Source organism: Prunus persica, chromosome G1 (genome assembly GCF_000346465.2).
Source record: "Prunus persica cultivar Lovell chromosome G1, Prunus_persica_NCBIv2, whole genome shotgun sequence".
NCBI lineage: Eukaryota > Viridiplantae > Streptophyta > Magnoliopsida > Rosales > Rosaceae > Prunus > Prunus persica.
The window spans coordinates 46,454,920-46,470,106 of record NC_034009.1 but is presented as its reverse complement, the minus strand read 5'-3'; the positions used below and the strand labels follow the sequence as shown (position 1 = coordinate 46,470,106).

At 36.7% G+C, this 15,187-nt stretch overlaps 3 protein-coding genes and 1 pseudogene across 5 annotated transcripts; 3 read left to right on the top strand and 1 right to left on the bottom strand.

The window, feature by feature from the left end:
• On the top strand, positions 9–5,702 carry LOC18788998 (probable receptor-like protein kinase At1g80640). 3 transcript variants are annotated; one of them, XM_007224008.2, is made up of 9 exons: positions 9–1,030; positions 1,590–1,717; positions 1,799–1,896; positions 2,470–3,017; positions 3,770–3,933; positions 4,282–4,349; positions 4,548–4,665; positions 4,914–5,066; positions 5,495–5,702. In XM_007224008.2, the coding sequence occupies exons 1-9, from the start codon at positions 799–801 to the stop codon at positions 5,540–5,542; spliced, it is 1,557 nt and encodes a 518-aa protein (XP_007224070.2). In that variant the 5' UTR covers positions 9–798; the 3' UTR covers positions 5,543–5,702. The 3 variants fall into 3 exon arrangements, with proteins under 3 accessions (XP_007224070.2, XP_020409168.1, XP_020409164.1); XM_020553579.1 differs by having other exon boundaries at positions 9–1,036; positions 2,479–3,017; XM_020553575.1 differs by having other exon boundaries at positions 9–1,036.
• LOC18790479 (signal recognition particle 14 kDa protein) lies at positions 6,457–8,838 on the top strand. The gene is made up of 4 exons (XM_020553592.1): positions 6,457–6,585; positions 7,203–7,296; positions 7,423–7,532; positions 8,418–8,838. The coding sequence occupies exons 1-4, from the start codon at positions 6,583–6,585 to the stop codon at positions 8,568–8,570; spliced, it is 360 nt and encodes a 119-aa protein (XP_020409181.1). The 5' UTR covers positions 6,457–6,582; the 3' UTR covers positions 8,571–8,838.
• On the top strand, positions 8,938–10,716 carry LOC18790044 (annotated as a pseudogene).
• Positions 11,351–15,148, bottom strand: LOC18792686 (harpin HrpZ). Its single transcript, XM_007223660.2, has 4 exons — positions 14,935–15,148; positions 14,448–14,740; positions 13,343–13,612; positions 11,351–11,915 (listed from the first exon to the last, which is right to left on the bottom strand). Exons 2-4 carry the CDS (start codon positions 14,667–14,669, stop codon positions 11,655–11,657), a joined length of 753 nt encoding a protein of 250 aa, XP_007223722.1. The 5' UTR covers positions 14,670–14,740; positions 14,935–15,148; the 3' UTR covers positions 11,351–11,654.

Genomic DNA, 15,187 nt, shown 5'->3' with positions numbered 1-15,187 from the left:
TAAAAAAAGGAGTATAACTGCCCGGCGATACGATTTATTTTTTTTAAAAAGTGAAAAAAATAGTATAGCGCGTGGCTGTACTATTAATCGAAAAAAAATAGTATAGCCGCGGTGCTATACTATTAATTTGAAAAAAAAATCAAGTATTGCCACACGGCTATACTAATTATTAAAAAAAAGAAAAGAAATAAAACCCAATATAGCTGCACAGGCGCTCGCCTAGAACCCAGGCGGCTCTTTAAATGGATCAATTGAGTGTCACAAAAAAAAAAAAAAAAAAAAACGAGTGCTTAACTTTATAGTTTGATTCGAGGGACAAAATGCTAATGATGTAACGATTGGTGACTTTAATGGTGGTTTTTGCCAATGTTTAATAGACATGAATCAAATTGTCAGAAGCCCCAAACTACATGGTTGCAAAGTGTAATTTTCCCTTAAACTTTTTAAAGGAGGATTTATACAAAGACTACAATTGAGCAAAATGCCAAGCAAAACAGAAGCTCAATTGGGCAGCCATACACAAGACAAATAAAAGTGAGAGCCAAAACACAAAAAGAAAAATATTCCTTTGTTCCAAACAAAAGAAGCTGGTAGCCTCAGTGGGGCAACGATAATAACTAACCCCAACCTTGTTGAGCTTGTTGATCTTGTTGATGGCGGAACCACCTATGGTGAAATTGGAGCAAACCCAAAAACAGATAAAAGATTCAGAGAGAGCCCAAAAGCCCTCCTTTTGACTTCACTCAGACAGACTCAGAAGCAAAACCATCTTCACCATTCGTCGTCCCTCCAACAGCAATGACGAGAGAGAGGCAGATGAGTCTGCTGGCAGCCCGGCGCTCAAGAGAGGCTGTCGTTGTGGCTGTGGACGCCGACAGGACCAAAGGAACCATGGAAGCTGTCGAGTGGGCTCTCAAGCATGTCGTTCGTCCACGAGACATCTTCCTTGTTTTGGGAGTTTTCAATGATCAACTGGCCAAGAAGAACTCTTGCTTTCCATTTAAGCTGCTCATGGACGTTGTCACATCTGGTATATGTAGGTTTAAACTTGCAAACTAGGTTATGTTTAATTTCTCTGTTTGTCACGCTGTTAATATTTGTTTTAAGTTGTTTGAGCTACAATTTTTATGTTTGGCAATGATATATTCTTCTGACAGATGAAAGTTCATTATAGGAATTGATTGTTTCTATTTGTAAAAGTGCTTATCAATCAAACTTAGACCTCATCGAACATAGAGAAGCGAAATACCATTTTTAAAAAATTCAAAAAGTTGTAGTTCTATTAGTAAAAGTTGTCAATTCAAAAAATTCCAACCCTTTTTCTGTACAACTTTGGAACACATAAAATAGAAAAAGCTTTTTTCTGCACAAGATCAAAATTTGTGTAATTTTTGTTTTTCACTTGGCTGAAGGTACGTATGGTAAGTACTCTACCATTGAACCTATAATCCTATACCAAAAGCTGTGTAACTTTCTTTGTGCTTTACAAGGGAAAATTGGTCCAGAAGCGAATTCTAAACCTTACATGTTATATGGCTGTCTCACTACTTACTAGATATGCCTAACCTAATACAACTTATGTCTTGCAGGGGAGAGATTAGAATTCATTGACCATGAGGAAGTGGATCCTATAGAGCTTGAAGAAGAATTTGAGAGAAAAAGAGAACAATACCGGAGTAGCCTCCAGCCTTTATATGGTCTGTGCATAAGGAATGAGGTTGGTGTTCTTTTTTCCCTTTATATGTCAGTTTTTGCAATTCCATGTAACATACTTAAAAACTTTGTGGTGTATGTGCAGGTGAGGTTGGTGCTTAAAGTTGCAGCAGGGTTTTGTCCAGCGAGAGTGGCAATGGATGAATCACAAAACCTTAATACCCGATGGCTCGTATTAGACAGGTATGTCACACACTCAGGTCATCCTGAGTCCTGAAATTATATAACACAATTGGGCAAGCATTTAAGATTTTGTTCTATGCTTTACTGCAGTAGTGTTTGTATCAATCAAAATGGAATCATTAAAATGCATAACAATAACTACCTAGTCATGATAGAGTCACTCTTACAGGAACTGTCAAATTAATCTAAAAAGACAAATCAAGAACAAGAACAGAAATAAAAAACTTGAACTGGTATTGGTAGGTGATCCAGCAGACTTTATAGAACAGACTAATGATTTAAGATGAAAATTTTCTTAACTCCCCCGCCCCCCTTTGTAATTTGGGTGTCAGTGCATAATTTTCTTACTTGTAGTCCTGAAATCTCTTAAGATTTGAATTGATTCTGAGTTTTCATTTTCATTTTTGTTCTCTCTCTTTAAATTTGAGCTGTGACTAATCTTATTATCTTGTGCTCTTCAATGGAAAGTTTAAGTAGAGTTTGAAACTTCCTTTGTTCTTAATTTGCCGGCATACTCTCTCTCTCTCTCTCTCTGTTTGTTTGTTTTTCTAATTTTCGCTATTTGGTTGTCAGTCACTTCAGGAAATCTAAAGTTTTTCTAAAGGGACATGTATCATGCAATATTGCAGTAGTAAAAGAAAAAGATTTTGCTAGCTTGATGCTATCAAACGAGACAGAGCCTGAGATTTCTCCATGGAATCCTGAACCAAAGCATCCTGTGGAAGAGGACAGTGAAGGTTTCAGTATTTATCAATTAACAAAGAAATGTGCACCCGCACCACATCCCCAGAGTCCTTGTTGCTATCCCATGTCTTGGAGAAGTGGCTTCCCTCGAGCATTTTCACATAACGAACTTGAAGCAATAACAAATGGCTTTGCTGATGACAATATTTCAAGAGCACCGGATGGCGTTGTAGTTTATCAGGGAATATTGCAAGAAACATCTGTTTTAGTCAAGTCTTACCCAGAAACCAACAAGGGCTTCAGGCCCATACTTAAGATCCTTTCTCGGGTGCACCACCGCAATATCATGAATCTTGTTGGGTACTGCAGCACAGGTGCTTCTACATTCATGATTTTCGACTTCCCATGTTTGGGTAATGTTGAAATGAACTTTCAAAGTAAGAATTACTCCTTCTCTAGTTTAACTATAACTATCCCCACAAGTCACTTGCTAATGCATCCTGGTTTTTCTGAAGGTTGCTATTAATGAACTCAACAAGCACAAACATGCATAGTACATATGCATTTAGCATGCAAACATTGTATATTAATTTGTGACATAAATTCTATGCTGCATATAAGAAATTAGACCCTTTATAAAAAATAAAAAATAAACTACAAGACTGAAGGTCGTGGAATCGTTGTTCTTGCAGGTGAGGCCTCTAGGTCATACAGTTCCATACACATTGATTCTTTTGGTCAAGAATTGGAAATTGTTGTCTATGTTTGTGGAACAAGTCAATTTTAAGACATGATATCTGGAATTTATCAAAATTGATGGTTAATTGATATTCTTTTTAGTTTCATGAGCCGCTTGATGTGCTCTTTTTTCTGCCTGGTAAGACTGAACTTAACCTGTAAAACTACTCCCTCATATTCTTTTGCACCTATTTATCTTATCATAGTCCAAGTACGTACACCTATTGTTACATTATCAATGAGCATTGTCTTTCACATGATAACCAATTTATTTCCCTAATTTTGTTATTTTCTTCATGCTATCCTTATTTTGTATGCTTCCACAGAGTATTGCAATGCTCTCCCCTTCACATTCAGTTCTTCATCCTTGCGTCCTTAGATTACATGGCCTTCAGTTTTGTTCTTCAACAGAATAGAATACTCAAACTAAGATCTATCAGTTAATTCATAGGTGATGAGTTGGCTCGGAATCTGAGGTGGAGAGTGAGGTGGTCTATTGCTCTAGAAATAGGCGGCAGCTTGCGCTATCTTCATGAGGAGTGTGTTGACGGACCTATTGTTCACAAATCTCTTTGTTCTTGTAGCGTTGCTCTTTCTCATGGTTACTCTGCAATGGTAAGTATATTCTGATGCTTCGCATGTATATGTGAAAAGAAATATAGTTAAATTATGAGCCAATATACGTAAATTACAGCAAGAATGATGTGAAAAGAGATAGGCTCTTCAATTTATTGCTATATTCTAAACTTCTGCGTATGGAAGACCACTGTTTTTGGAGAAAATTTTACACCAAATTCAGTTTTGTTTCTTAGACATACTTTCGCGAGATCACACATTGAACTGGGTTACATTAATCGCACACAATTGAAATTTCTTGCTACACATAACATAATGCTCCTTAATATATTGCTGTTCTGAATTTCTTGCCTGTAACTGAATATGTGGCTTTGACCGGTACTCAAGCTTTACAACTTCACAACTGCTGAATGGCTTACGAGTGATTTCCCCCCTAATGAAGATCTGATAGCCGAGTAAGAGAACTTCCTAATTATGTCTTACATCCTGCATGAGCATTTTTTATACGAATTGTAAAGAAAGTTTAATCCATATGCTTTATGCTTCAAATGAAACGATTGATTGTTATACTGAACAATCTGCATGTAAGCTGGCATGACTGCCATGCTGTTGCCTTATGGCTTCTCATTGATCTGCTGTTTGATGTTTGATAGAAGCCCGAATTTGGAGGGAGACGAGCGCCTTTCTGTGGATGTACATGATTATGGGAAATTCCTACTGGAGCTTATAGTAGGAAAGAGTGCAGGGAAGGACCAGTCCATGATTGATTGGGTAAGATCTCTTCGCCAACCTAATGCTGGTGATTCCTTAAATGTGTTTGGTGTATCTCCAAAATTGGTTTTCCACAAATTACAAAAATAATCTATGAACCATGTTGAAGTATTCAGTGAATTGCGCTGGTTACTGATTGGAAAAAGGCTTAGGGATAGCCAAGACAGTTGTAAATACGCAGCCTTTTTCTCTTACTTGTGAAACAAGAAATGTGCAGCTTGATAGATGGTTTTTCTGTTGCAAAACAGGCATTGCCACTTCTGGAAAATGGTGAGCTATGTGAACTGATGGACTCCAGAGTGACAGAAATTGCTGGTGATGCTAGGATGGTTCAGCATATGGCTCATGCTGCATTGCGCTGCCTAAAAATTGATTCAGATCATAAACTTTCTATAAGTGAGGTAATTAAGATTCACTATTCTTGTTATCTAGCCTTTAATCAGAGGATTTCTCTCCCAGATTCATTAATTAACCACCTCTTGTTTTTTTTTTTTTTTTTTTTTTTTTCTTTTCTCAAATCTCAATTGAAATTGTCTCTTCTATTTTTGTTGCCAAAGATTAAGATATTAAACACAAGGGTAGTGCATACATACCCTAATGTACCTAATGTAGTTACGAAATCACAAGTATAAAAGTCAAATACCCAGTCTCTACTTTGTTGAAGGAGGTTCTGAGTTCAAATCTAGTTATCGATTATAAAAAAAAAAGGTCGAAAATTGAAACATTGACGTATGTATTATTTTAGGTGGAATTGCTTCGGTTATTTTTTGAAAATTTAAAGGTCGACTTGCTTCTATCTATTAATGCTTAATTAGTGGAATTTTCACAGGCCTTAGCCATTGTGCGAGGGGATGAACTTGCGACATTCAAGCAGTGAAGATTTGAATAAGTTGGGAGATTTAGGATTTTTAGATTACTTGTTATACAATGCGTCTAGGATTATGATGTATGATAACAAGGCTACTTAAACTTATTCTATCAATTGTTGAGCTAGCAACTTGTAATGATCTTGTAAATAATGGAACTCATCTTGAATATTTTCTAATCTTCTAATGTGGGAGTGGGACTACAAATTTCAACTCAAATTTCCAAAGACAACACATATTGCAATAACCATCACCACCACGACTTCCACCACTATCGTGACCACCACCTCCATGCCATCACCACCACAACTTCAACCACCATTATCAGCACCACATCCACCCCATGACGCTACCACCACGATCACCATTTCTGCCACCACTTGACATGATCATCACCACCACCACCACCATCACCATCTCTGCTACCACCACTATTTCGAATATTATAAATTTGAAACTAGTGGAGATACTTATTAAAAGAACCACTAAAAGTACAAGAGAATTTATTGAAGTTCATAAAAATTCATCAAACCCTTTGGTAAGATTTTAATAAATTTCATCAAAATTCATATGAAATTCAATCAAAGTATATATTGAGTTTATGAAAGTCAAATAAAATCCATAGACTTCTTTAAAATACATTAAAATCTTAATTAAATACCCCGCTAAGAATACATAATTAAATAAAACAAAAACTTAAAAAAAGGAAGAATGAAACAAATATGAAAAATATAAAATAACATAAGTTCTTCCTAAACAAGTCATTTACTAAGAAAAAGAGCAAGCAAAAAAAAAAATAAAAGGTGGGCCCACTTGTAGGAAACAAGGAAAGCCCATTAGAATGTCTTGGCCGAACAAAAAGCCCGTTGCCGTAATAACACCGCATTTGCAAGGTTAAAAGTGGTAATTCGACCCAACTTGTTCAGGGTATATAAGCAGCCTCTTGAGCCTCTCTGGGCTTTACATAGCTCACAACACAAAACCGCTGATCGGGACGTGGTGGTCTGATTGTATCGGAAGAAGAAGAAGGAAAAGGCTCTCCGCTGTCAAGATGGTATGTTCAATTTATCTTTCTCCTTCTATTGGTGCAGTTAACAAGTCTATATATACACATAGATATATATATATATATATATATATATAGGTGTATGCATACAATATATATATATATATATATATACGCATCTGATATGCTCTGGTATTTTATGCGTGAATGGATCCATCTAGTCAAACGGGTTTCCTTCAATTTTTCTGTTTTGGGTGTTTGGACGGTGATCAAGTTCTTTGAGTTGAGATGTGTTGAGGCCTGGAATTAAGGGCTATTTGCGCATTCTAGGTTTGGTCATAGTTGACTGATTTTTTTGGAATAAATAGAGATGCATGGATACGCGACTGGCTTAGTTGAAGAGATTGAAGTTTAATAATTCTGTTGTTGGTTCATTCATATTATAAACTGTGTTTCTAATTTATATAAAAAATTGGGAATCTTGATTACTCAAAACCCGTATGCTGAATGCATAATGTGTTTATGGTTCTATCACAAGTATCTAAATAGTGAGGATGTTCTGCATGCCTGATGCTATGTTGCTCATTCTTTTCTTTTTCTTTAAGTTTTCTATATTGTTTGACTGAGGATTATTCTGATACGATTGCGTTTTATTCTGATTTTAGGTTCTCCTACAACCAGATCCATTTCTAAATGAACTTACTAGCATGTTTGAGAAGAGCACCGAGAAGGGTTCCGTTTGGGTTACCTTCAAAAGATGTATGTGCACAAATTTCCTTCGTTGTTTCTTCACATTGATTTAATCTTTTTTGTTAGTGTAATTCGTGCATATTTGGGTCGTTTTATTTCAATGTCTGATTAGTTTTCAATCTTGTGTTATTTCAGCGTCCTTGAAGTCTAAGGTGCAGAGGAATAAAATGAAAACTGCTGGGGAAGAAATTGAGTACAGATGCCTTATTCGTGCAACATTTGGGAATAAGACAATTTCTACTTCGGTATGTATTTCTGCCCATTGAATTATATTACTTGGTCTTATCTTTTCAAAAAAATTTAGTTTAAATCCTTATTATGGAAAGTAATTCCATGAAACATGAACCAAAATAAGATTTAAAACTGGGACCATTTGCTATTAGATTCTTATTGTGTGTTTAGTCCCATGGGATTTCTGGCTTAGGTTTATTTACCATAGTAAGATGCCTTGTACTTATTTGTGCACAACATTAAGCCTTGAATTTAGAAGTGTTCTAAAGTTAGCGTGTTGACTGTAAACTGCCTCCTTTTGTTGTTGCAACTAGGTGTGGCTCTTCATTTGATGAGAAACATGGTTTCATTTAAATTGATAAAACATACGATCATAAAAAACAGAAGACAAGATGTTAAGTAAAGCCTAAAGCCAGAAAGTAACAATCAAACATGAATAATACGCTGTAACAGCCCTCCCTCTACCACAACAGCCCTCCAATCAGGAATAAAACAAGAAATATTTAGGATTTCCTTAATTCTTTGAAGAGATTGAAACCCACAAGGAAAACTAACTATTACTGTTGCTTCTCTCTCCTTTATATTTTCTTGTTTTTTACATTTGCCAAAATAGCTCTACTCCATAAATTAAACAAAATATTAGATCATAGCATCTAAAAAAACCATTCAACTCAAAAGCAAAACTTTTTAAGTCCAGACTCCTAATACAATGGTGAAATCTGAAAGCTCCTGTGTCTTGAGGAACTGAACTACGCTTCTTCTGAATATCTCTTTCTAATCTTTTTATATGGAAGTTAAGCCTTTTCTTTTTTTGGTGTGATTTCAAAAGAGTTCTTGATTTTGGGTTTATATTTTAGTTTAGTTGGCTAACATTCTGTAATTGGAATTCCATTGTAAAGGTTGGCCCGAAGGAGCACCAGCGCTTTCAATCTTCTTATGCAACTGTCCTAAAGGCTCACATGACAGCTTTAAAGAAGCGGGACAGGAAGGAAAAGAAGAAGGCTGCAGAAGCAGATAAGAAAGGAGGTGCAAAGAAGCCAAAGAGGGTGTGAAGAAGCCCCCTTCACTGTACAGCCCCTGCGCTAAACTGGAACTTCTTTACGTGTTTCCCTGTAAACTTGTCTAGAATTTTAGCAACGGAAAAAAAAAAAAGAAAGTAGTAACATCCTTAAATGATTTTTTCCCAAAATTTTGGGCTTAGGTATTGAGCGCATAATGGATGTTTTGAACATGCCCTCCTGAGGATGAGATGTTAGTTCTGCTCGATATGGTTTCATGATTTGGATGAATTAACATGAATTTTTCTTCTGATATGTCTTTTATTTTTATCTTGCTGGATGGTAGAGCAAATTGTGCATCAAGTTTCTATAATTGAGCCTCAAAATGCATATATGATACAGCATGAAGAATGCTGATACTGAGGCTAGCCATCTCTCTCCCACATCTTCCTTACATTCAAACATTCTTACCTTCATTTTTCTGTCTTTGGGCATTTTTCTATTCAATACTCGTGAGATCAAACTCTCAGTCTCTTATTCGACCTAGTAAGAAAACCATTTTTTGTTTTAATTTTGCAATTGGGTAATCTTCACCAAGATTATTCAATTTCATCAAGAAGTCCCACATGATCTTGGAGAACTTAGGGTTTGTTGAGGTGGGGTTGTTGTAGGTGTCTTTTCTGCTAGAATGAAGTGAGGCTTTTGATATAGGCAATGGTGAAATGGCTTCATGTGTTTAATCTTGGATTTGGGTTATGTTTATGGACCTAAGCAATGTAATCATGGTTATGTTTATGGACACGTGTCATGTGTTTAAAGGGATTGGAGTGTGCCCGTCGATAATGACTTGGAATGCGGCTTTGTCAGGTTGCCTTAAGATTGGGAGGACTGATTATTTGGAAACTGTATCAAGAAATGATAGAATGTGGTGTTGTAGCTGATGTTGATGTTGATGTTGATACTGATGGGTATCTCATTCAAGCTTTTTGTGATGATAACAAGGTTTCGAAAGGTTATGAACTTCTTCGACGGGTTTTGGTAGATGGATTAGTCCCTGGAAAGGCTGCTTTCAATAAATTGATAAGGAGAACCAATATACTAGAGTATCCGAACTCCTCCACACCATGACTGCAAAGAACAGTGTCCCAGATACGTATCAGGAAGTAATCAATTGGCTGTGTAAGAAAGGAAAGGGGCTATAGGGGTTTACGGGTTTTTAATGATCTTAAGGATAGAGGCTATGCTCCAGATATTGCCATGTCTACGACCATGATTCATGGTCTTTGTACAATGGGTTGTCTTGGGGAAGCTAGGAAGCTTTGGTTTGAGATGATTGAGAAGGGATATCGTCCAAACAAGTTCACATACAATACAATGATTCATGGGTTTTGTAAGATTGGTAATTTTGAAAGGGCCAAGATCTTGTACAAGGAGATGTGTGGTGGAGGTCATAAAGAAACCAGAGTCAGTTACAATGCAAAGATGACAGGGCTGTGTTTACATGGAAGGACCGATGAGGCATATCGATTGTTCGAAGAAGTGCCCTAGAAGGGTATTGTTCCTGATTTGATAACATACAACACTGTAATCCTAGGTTTCTGTAGGGAGGGCAAGATAGTAGAAAGTATGAACTTACTCCGAGAGCTCCTGACTCAATGTTTACAGCCATCAGCTTGCTCGTACACCCCACTTATTAAAGGGCTTTGCCAGGTTGTGGCTGTACAAGAAGCAAAAACTTTGTTGAATTATATGAAGAATAGAGATTTAGAACCAAGTGTTGGTACTCATGATGATATCATCATTGGATTGTGTGATCAAGGAGATGCTGCAGACGGATTCAAATGGTTGATAGAAATGTTAAAGAGTAAGCGAAAACCAAAGCGGGAAACTTTTGAGAGACTGGTTGATTCTCTCTCACAAAGAGAGAGGATGGTAGATTCTTTACTTGTTTTAGACATTATGTTTAGGACAGGTTATGCACTGGAAAAAGGCATAGCTGTTCTCTGGTTAATAAGCTTTGTGGGGAGAGTATCCATTTTGTTGAAACATGTCTAGGGAAGATCTTAGAAGGAAAGTGATGTTTCAACTCTTCTTGATATGTTCTTTGTAACTTGTGTAATTTACTTCTTTTTCACCGGAAAGTTCTACAAGTTACTAATCATTCCACAAAGTTTTTGCTTCTTGTACAGAGAGACTTGAAAGAAAGTTATGAGCAAGAGCCTGTATGTTTTTTTTGGCAGAAAGACTTGAATGAAAGTTATCGAATACTTGCTAATGGGGTCATACCCTAGTGGAAAAGTATGTTTTGCTTAAGATCAGTGGTCTCGGATTTGAAACTCCTAGGCACCAGTGTGTGTGAGTAAATCCCCCTCCCCTTTCCTAGCTTTTACAAAAAATAAAGTTATCGAATACTTTTTTTTATTTAAAATTTTAACACTTTTAAACTTAATATCTTAAGATGTTTTTATCTTTATAAAAGAAAAATTGATTCAATCTTTTTTTCACTAGTCTCAAACCATCCTTACGCAATTGTTACTTTACTTACATATCTTATATGTTTCTATCTTTATAAAAGAAAGAACAATTTGCTCATAATCTGATTTCAAATGGCAACTTGACATTAGTGACTCAGTTTAATATGACCAATAAGTTAGATCATGTCCAAGTCGATTATAAAAATTACTACAGTACAGAATGCGCACGTGGTTGTTTAGTTCAGTTGACACAAATATACCGTCAGCTCCCTTTAGAATAAAACTAAAAAATATAAGAAAATCAAAGGCAAATTCATACTCGCAATCATGCAGTTTGCAACCCAATAAATTCAGTTCCGATTCACCTTAACCCAAGAAAATCAATTCTTATTCTCTTGCAATCAACCCTTCAATTTTGGCTGCAACTGCTATTCCTATTATGATACAATTGCAGAGATCCAATCCAGGGGCCAATTTTTTGCAGTAAAAACAAGAACTTGATCGTTTACGGATCTTTAACTGTCAAAAGTAGGAATAAAATGTAGGCTTTAAACTGGAAAACTCATACAAAAAAAGATGAAAAGAACTGGGAACTTATACAATCCTCCAAAATAAAAAGGAGATGGCATACGGAAGAGGGAAGGGTCATACAATGCGACTAGGATTATTCATCTGAATCTGATGCTAAATTAGATCTAACGATATGGCGGTACTTTTCAGGGCTATCCCACCAAGTTGGGGTAGTGATTATGGCCTTTTCCAACCAGAACTTATCATACTCCTTCTTCTCAGTCAGCCGCTTGTAGAACTTTCCCCATTTGTACATGGCACGATTCAAACGAATACTCTTGGACCCTGAAAACACAAACTTGAGGTAGTCCTTTGCTAGCCGAGTCCACTCCTCACCACTGATGATGTAAAAATACTGCAAGAAAATCATTCCAGTTTGAAATGTAAATAGATATTGGGTAGAGGAAATAGTAATCATCCAGATTCTCTAATTTCGATATCATAAAATAGCAATAGGAGGGGGGAGGGTGCTATTTTTGATAAGAAACAAGCTTTTATTACTATAAAGATGAAAAGTACAACACTGGGGAAAAGACTTCCACTGAGTTATCTAGCCATCTTTTCTACAACTAATAAGAATCATCATAAGTATTACTGCAAAACGTTAAAGTCGATAGGCTTTGCACAACAAAACTCCAGTCATGAAAAAAAATAGCCTGAAAAGAATTATCTCTGAACTCTGAACTCTGAAGAAACAGACTCTCAAAATCTAACCCTATCCCACAAGTGATCCACCTCCTCACCCCTAGCTCCCACAAAAGCCCTCCTATTCCTTTCCGTCAACAAGACCCAAAAATTTACCATCACAGCACATCTTCCCTACACCATGCCCCTCTCTCTCTTGAAAGAACTTGTACCTCTCATACAATAAGGCCTTACATGAAATTGGAATATCCAAGGCCACATTAGACCCCCTAAACAATCTCTGCCACAAAGACAGAGCAATGAGACAGTGAAGCAGCAAAAGATAGCTTTCAGCAGCATTTTTGCACATCACAAGTACTCATCCTGCCATGAGCAATGATCCAAGCTACGAATCGTACCTTTGATGGTACTCTAGACTTCAAAATTGCATGAGAGACACTGAAGAAACAACAGAAGAGTCGTTCTTTACTTGCTTCAGAAAAGAGAAGAACATAATTTGTAAACACAACAATTAATTCAAAAAGGGGAAGAAAAAAAAAAAAAAAAAAAAACAGCTCCACATTGCATTCCTTGGGCTGTTTCCAGTAGTTATTTGGCATCCCCCTTTTACCACGTGGCAGCAAGTTAAGCATGGAGAGATGGATTCTTGAGAGGAAGTTGGTTTCTCATCCACAATGCAAGCAAGGAGCAGGCAGGATTTAAGGTACATAGTAAATTTCAAAGAAATGTGGAAGAAAAATCCAAACTATGGCCAAGCATTTTAACAAAACTCAAAGGTTGAAGGTGAATCAATATTGTCAATGAATGTTTAGGGGAAAATCCTCTAGCCACATGAGGAAGCACGTGCCAAGGTGCTAGTATTCATATAAGCAGCTGTAATCAAGCAGAGCAATAACAATGAGTGATACTTTACAATTAGCTAAGAGCCAGTTTTCTGTTAGGTGTGATGCTTTCACTTATGTGCATTGTGTGCGTGCCTTGTCTTTCATCTCACACTTCTAAGAAAACAACAAGCTTAACAGATAGTGAATTGTAGATACAGAATTTGCACAGAAAGAGTTGAAAATGCCTAATCAAGAGAAAAAGAAAAGACATAATAATGCATGCACCTCCTTCAAGAGAATGCGAGATTATTACCAGAAAAATAAATCCAACGGTTGCTAGAATAACTTGCAGTGTTTCATCCAAGATTCCAGCAAGGCCTTCATCCTCGGATCCACCAGAGCCACCTACACCATCACCACTGCTGCCACCGCCCCTGCCACTGCCACCGCCACCACCACCACCGCCGGCGCCTCTCTCTTCATAGAATTCCTTCTTTTCAATCTGCTGACGTAATACATCCTCTATTGAACCTTCCTTCTTCAAATTACCCATCGCTTTCTCAAGAGCCTTCCAGGGGGAAGCCTGGTTGCATTAAGAAGTGCAGTGAGAATAGAGATTTTCGCCACGATACATTGCATGCTTACAAAGATTCTTGCAGAAGTTAATGAGTATATATCATTTTCAACTGTTCTTATTTTATAATTAGGGCCATGTCTCCATATCATAAACAAAATAATTCATCCCCTCAATGCCCCTCACCAGTTACTCAATATATTTGACTATGATGAGCAAAAATTGAGAAAAGAACATGATAAAATTAATAGTCTTACGCATATAATGCATCATAAAAAATTCCAGGAAAAAAAGTTACAATGATGACAAGAAAACATGAGAGGAGAACGTTGTATTTTTGTTCTTTTTCCTTTTGCATTACACATAGAACCATGTACAGATTTCTTCAACCTTTAAAAACTTAATTCTTTTTTCTGTTAAGAACATAAAAAATAAGTACCATTTGGAAAAGAGGATTTAGGAGGGATGTTTAAGAGTAAGACAAGACTCATGAGAATATAAAACTATCAGTCAACTTAAGATGTACATGACTAATCGTGCACAATACCACTATTTAACTGGCATTCAATTAGGCATATGGAAGGCAAAAAATTGACACCAAGCAGAACGATCAATCAATTTCCAGGGGAAAGGCACCAAAATCTCAGTAAGAGAAAAAAATTTAGGTGGGCAGATCAGATGGCTACCCATTTGAATCGATATCAATAAGAAAAGGCAGAAACTTTGAAGACAGTTAGTTACCCACATGAAATTTCCAGTACATTTTCAAGGAACACAATTGAAGCATATATAATTCAAGTATTTTGTAGTAACCTGCAGAGGGACATGCAGAAAGGTCTCTTACCTCATCACCACCACCACTTTCATTCTTTCCCTTGCCACCCAATAAGCAGACAGGTCGAGCAGATTGGTGGTACTTAGATACAAGCCTCCATTGCTTGTTCTTCAATACGGCCATGCATTTGTGCTGAATTACTTTTGGTTTCGAAGAGAAGCGGAGAGATTGAGATGTGTTTCTGAAGTAGTTGCAAGGTTGGCAGGAAGTAATCTGAAGGGTGCTCATCATCCTCAGCAAAAAGGCAAAAGGATAAACCTTCAAAATCCTAAATTGAAGCTCCAAACTCCTAAATTGACATTCTTCAAGCGTCGTTGAACAATTACCCAGATCAGTTTATCGAAAAATAAACCCTAAAATTAATTACAGTACTGGATAAATAAATAAAAACCAAAGTGTTGGCCATGATTTTATGATTCTAAAAGCATAAAAGCCATAGCTTTTTTTAGTTTTACCAAAAATTCTGTAGAGACTGAAAGAGAGGAGGCTCTCATACCTTAAAGCTTGGGTTGGGTTGTTCTTGTTGAGATTTAGAGTTGCAGTAATGGAGGAAGGAAGGAGGCAAATTCAATGAAGGCAAGGGCTTCCTTCTCAATCCTTCTTCTACCAAGGGAAAACAAATATGATTGATATGATACGCGGGTTTATTAAGGGTTTTAACATCTAGGCCGCTCATTTTAACTTACAACTATCGACGGTTGAGATGTCATTTTCCTTTTCAGTTCCTCTGTGATTTGTTTATAAACTGT

Bases quoted from the DNA above. Each gene is read 5' to 3' on its own strand.
- LOC18788998 (XM_020553575.1), top strand. From the start codon at position 799: ATGACGAGAGAGAGGCAGATGAGTCTGCTGGCAGCCCGGCGCTCAAGA. The intron at 3,934-4,281 runs GTAAGTATATTC...CCGGTACTCAAG, and splicing joins CTCATGGTTACTCTGCAATG to CTTTACAACTTCACAACTGC. The intron at 5,067-5,494 runs GTAATTAAGATT...GAATTTTCACAG, and splicing joins ATAAACTTTCTATAAGTGAG to GCCTTAGCCATTGTGCGAGG.
- LOC18790479 (XM_020553592.1), top strand. The intron at 7,297-7,422 runs GTATGTGCACAA...GTGTTATTTCAG, and splicing joins TTGGGTTACCTTCAAAAGAT to CGTCCTTGAAGTCTAAGGTG. The intron at 7,533-8,417 runs GTATGTATTTCT...TCCATTGTAAAG, and splicing joins ATAAGACAATTTCTACTTCG to GTTGGCCCGAAGGAGCACCA.
- LOC18792686 (XM_007223660.2), bottom strand. From the start codon at position 14,669: ATGATGAGCACCCTTCAGATTACTTCCTGCCAACCTTGCAACTACTTC. The intron at 13,613-14,447 runs GTAAGAGACCTT...TAATGCAACCAG, and splicing joins AAAGTGGTGGTGGTGATGAG to GCTTCCCCCTGGAAGGCTCT. The intron at 11,916-13,342 runs GTAATAATCTCG...ATTTTCTTGCAG, and splicing joins CCGTTGGATTTATTTTTCTG to TATTTTTACATCATCAGTGG.